This window comes from Microtus ochrogaster, chromosome 10 (assembly GCF_000317375.1).
Source record: "Microtus ochrogaster isolate Prairie Vole_2 chromosome 10, MicOch1.0, whole genome shotgun sequence".
Classification (NCBI taxonomy): Eukaryota; Metazoa; Chordata; class Mammalia; order Rodentia; family Cricetidae; genus Microtus; species Microtus ochrogaster.
The window spans coordinates 67,345,797-67,349,166 of record NC_022016.1 but is presented as its reverse complement, the minus strand read 5'-3'; the positions used below and the strand labels follow the sequence as shown (position 1 = coordinate 67,349,166).

At 57.7% G+C, this 3,370-nt stretch overlaps 1 protein-coding gene across 1 annotated transcript in view; it reads right to left on the bottom strand.

Moving 5' to 3' along the window:
• Foxd3 (forkhead box D3) overlaps positions 1-857 on the bottom strand; it is a 1,466-nt gene extending 609 nt beyond the window's left edge. The window contains exon 1 of the mRNA XM_005353453.1: positions 1-857. Within this exon, the coding sequence (XP_005353510.1) occupies positions 1-857 (857 nt within the window).
• Positions 858-3,370: the final 2,513 nt, after the last annotated feature.

The window sequence follows — 3,370 nt, the reverse complement described above, 5'->3', positions numbered from 1 at the left end:
GCTGCCGCGGGATGCGAGTAGGCGCCCGCCGCCGCCGCGGGGTGCAGGCCGTAGGGGCGGCCGTAGGGTCCTGCGCCCGCCGCCGCAGCCAGGCTGTAGGCACCGAAGCTCTGCATCATGAGCGCCGTCTGCTCGCGCAGGTGCTCCTGCTGGTGGCGCTTGAAGCGCTTCCGGCGCCGCAGGAAGCTACCGTTGTCGAACATGTCCTCGGACTGGGGGTCCAGGGTCCAGTAGTTACCCTTGCCTGGATTGCCGGGCTCGCGGGGGATCTTGACGAAGCAGTCGTTGAGCGACAGGTTGTGGCGGATGCTGTTCTGCCAGGCGGGGAACTTCTCCCGGTAGTATGGGAAGCGGTTGCTGATGAACTCGCAGATGCCGCTCAGGGTCAGCTTCTTCTGCGGGCTCTGTAGGATGGCCATGGTGATGAGCGCGATGTAGGAGTAGGGTGGCTTCACTAGGCTGTTCTTGGGCTTGCTCGGGGTCAGACCTCCCGCTGTACCGCCACCCGCGCCGGGCCCACCGCCGCCTGCCACCGCGTCCTCGCCGCCCTTGCAGCCGTCGGCCTCAGGCGCTCCGGCGTCGTTCCCCGGTCCGGCAGCGGTCGCTTCGGTGGGCAGTGCCAAAGATTGTTGGTGGGGCGGCTGGGACTGGCCGTGATGCGCGGTCGCCGGTGGCCCCTCGTCCGCCTCGTCCAGGCGCAGCTCCGGCGGCCCCGCGGGGCTATCGCAGCCCGCGTCGCTGTCTTTCTCATCCAGCCCGTCGTCGCCCTCGCCCACCACATCGATGTCCACATCCTCGGCCGTCAGCACCGTCTGGCCGGACATATCGCTTGCGCTGCCACCGCCGGAGAGGGTCATCCCTCCACGGGGTTGGTGGCGGCGGCCAGGAGCGAGCAGAAAGCGAGGGGGTCCGTGAGGGGCAGCAGCGGAGCTCAGGGAAAGAGGGTGCGGGTACCCCCCGAAAGAGAGCGGAGGGGGAGGGGAGGGCACAGGTAGCTCGGGGCCCTCCTGGGTCAGCTCACACCCGGAGGCCCGGCATCGCGCGGTGCGGGCGTTGCGCTCCGCCGCCCGCAGCCGCGCTCCACGATCTCCCGCGGTCCCCGACGCTTCCCTACGAGGTGGCAGCTACTGCTCGCGACCCCGAAGGTTTCTCCACACCGCGCCCCCTCACTTCGCCAGTCTTCCTCGGCCTCTCTCTCTTGGGCGTGGGGCTCAGGAGCGGTCCAGGAGAGAGCGGGTACGCCGAGTGCCAAGCAGCTCCGAAGGGCGCGGACAGGGGCAACCGCGGGGGTGGGGTGGGGGTGACAGGAACGCCAAGCCCGGGTAGTCGAAAGTCCCGTTTTAAGGACTGGCCTGATAGATTACTTTCTACTTAAAGATCCAGCGGGAGGCGGGGCCACGTGACCGCGCGTGACGTCAGGGCCGCGGTGGAGCCGGCCAAACTCAAGTTGGTTCAGGGAATTGTCAACAAAGGGACAAGAGAAGCGCAACTCCTGACCGACTAGGAGCTAGCATCCCGCGGGCCCCGAGGGCTCTTCGGGCTGCCGGGAGACCCCTGCCCACGCTGGAGCCGGGCGCCGGGTCCAGGGAGGGCGTGAGTGTGAGTGGGTGGGGGTGGAGAGGGCGTGGGCCTAAGAGAGTGTCCTCGGGACCGTGGGACTCCTACCGCCCTGCCTTCTCTGCCCCCTGCCCTTTTCTTCCTTCCCTACTTTGCTAATATTATGTAGACCGACCTTCAGTGCAGGACAAGGCTGTTGTTGTTTTTTAAGAAAACTTACTATGTTGCTTTGCTTTGGGGTTTTGTTTGTTTTCGATTCAAGGATTAAGGGAACACATCCGGCTCCCTTTTGCTAATTAGGCCTCAGACCACCTCCTGTCGCAGAGCCAGTCCAGAGACTAGACACCTGCTGATGTGTTTCCCAATCACCCCCAAACCTAGCTACTCAAGCCTAATCCCAGCTTTCCTGGCTCGACGCGGGCATGTTCATATATATATATATATGTATATATATACACATATATACACATGTATATATGTATATGTGTATATATATATGTATATATATTCGTACGGTCACAGCCCCATCACCTGGTGTTTCCCGGGGTCAGAAAATAGCTATCGATTAACCTATTAGGATAGTTGCAGAGAAATAAAAAGGACGTAAAATAACAGGGAACCTATAAACAAAGAAGTCATAACTGGCTGTTGGAGTTGTTAAACGACTTAGCACAGAAAAAGTCGGAAATGAGCTGGAAACGGAACGGGTATTGGCAGCGGCCTGGGTAAGTGAAGTGGGGTGGGAAGGAGGCGTTGGGCCTTGGTATTAGACGTCGCGCACGGACTGGGACAATTGGAAAATTGTGGGGAGCGGGCGTAGACTTCCTGAGCAGAAGAGGGCAGGGTATCCAGGGAACCAAGGTGCTCTAGGGCATGCTGGCCGGGGTGGGTTCACCTTTGCTTCTAACTAATGTGAGTTATTTCTTCTTAAATCATAAGCAAACCCTTCAAGACTTAACTTCTGTAGGTACCTGCGTCAAGGAAGAGGCGAGGAGGTGTCCAGCGCACATGGAGTTTCCATGACGAGGAATGTCAGCGACGGTAGGAAAGACAGGAAATTGCTAGGGGTGCTGGGGGTGGGGACTTTAAACTGACCCAGAGTGGGCCCCTAGGGTTGCTGGGGCTAGTGGACTCGGTACATCCGAGGGGAGCCAGTTCTCCAACTCCGGTGATTCTGAGAATGCCTTGTTGTTTTTTTTTTTTCTCCCCCTGCCTTTAGGCCGCTTCTTTGTCAGGGGAGAGCAATTACCGGTTGTAGCCCTCTTGAAACACGACTAGGCTGTCCGCTGAAGGCCCAGGGAGGACCTTTTTTTCCCAGGGTATACGGGATTGAGAGAGGAAAGCAGGAAGAAACAATTTCTGTAGTGCTTGTAGAAAATAATGGGAGAGTTATGTACTTCTGATTCCCATGCCCTGTCCCCTCACCTAGACCCACTTTCCCGGGCATGTCAAATTAATAAAATATTTTTAATCTGTAAAACTCTTATTTTTTTAACAGGAATTTAGGACACACAGATTGGCTACTATCCCCATGACACAACTTTCCCAGCTATGCCACCTAGCTCTTTGAATATGGATGATGCTCCCTCCGGGTTGGGGCTGCTACAGGGTGGATGGGAATACTGACTATCCAGAGAAGTCTGGAATCTCCATGTTTTTTTGTTTCCAGTTGTTCTCGGGGTTACACCTGACCCTAAATCGCATGTCTGAGTTGATTTCTGCTGCTGCACCACTTGTGACCCGCTGGCTCATAAAAACATCTACTCCGTTGACTAGACCAAGTCTTCTCGCAAAACCGACCGGATCTGCGAGC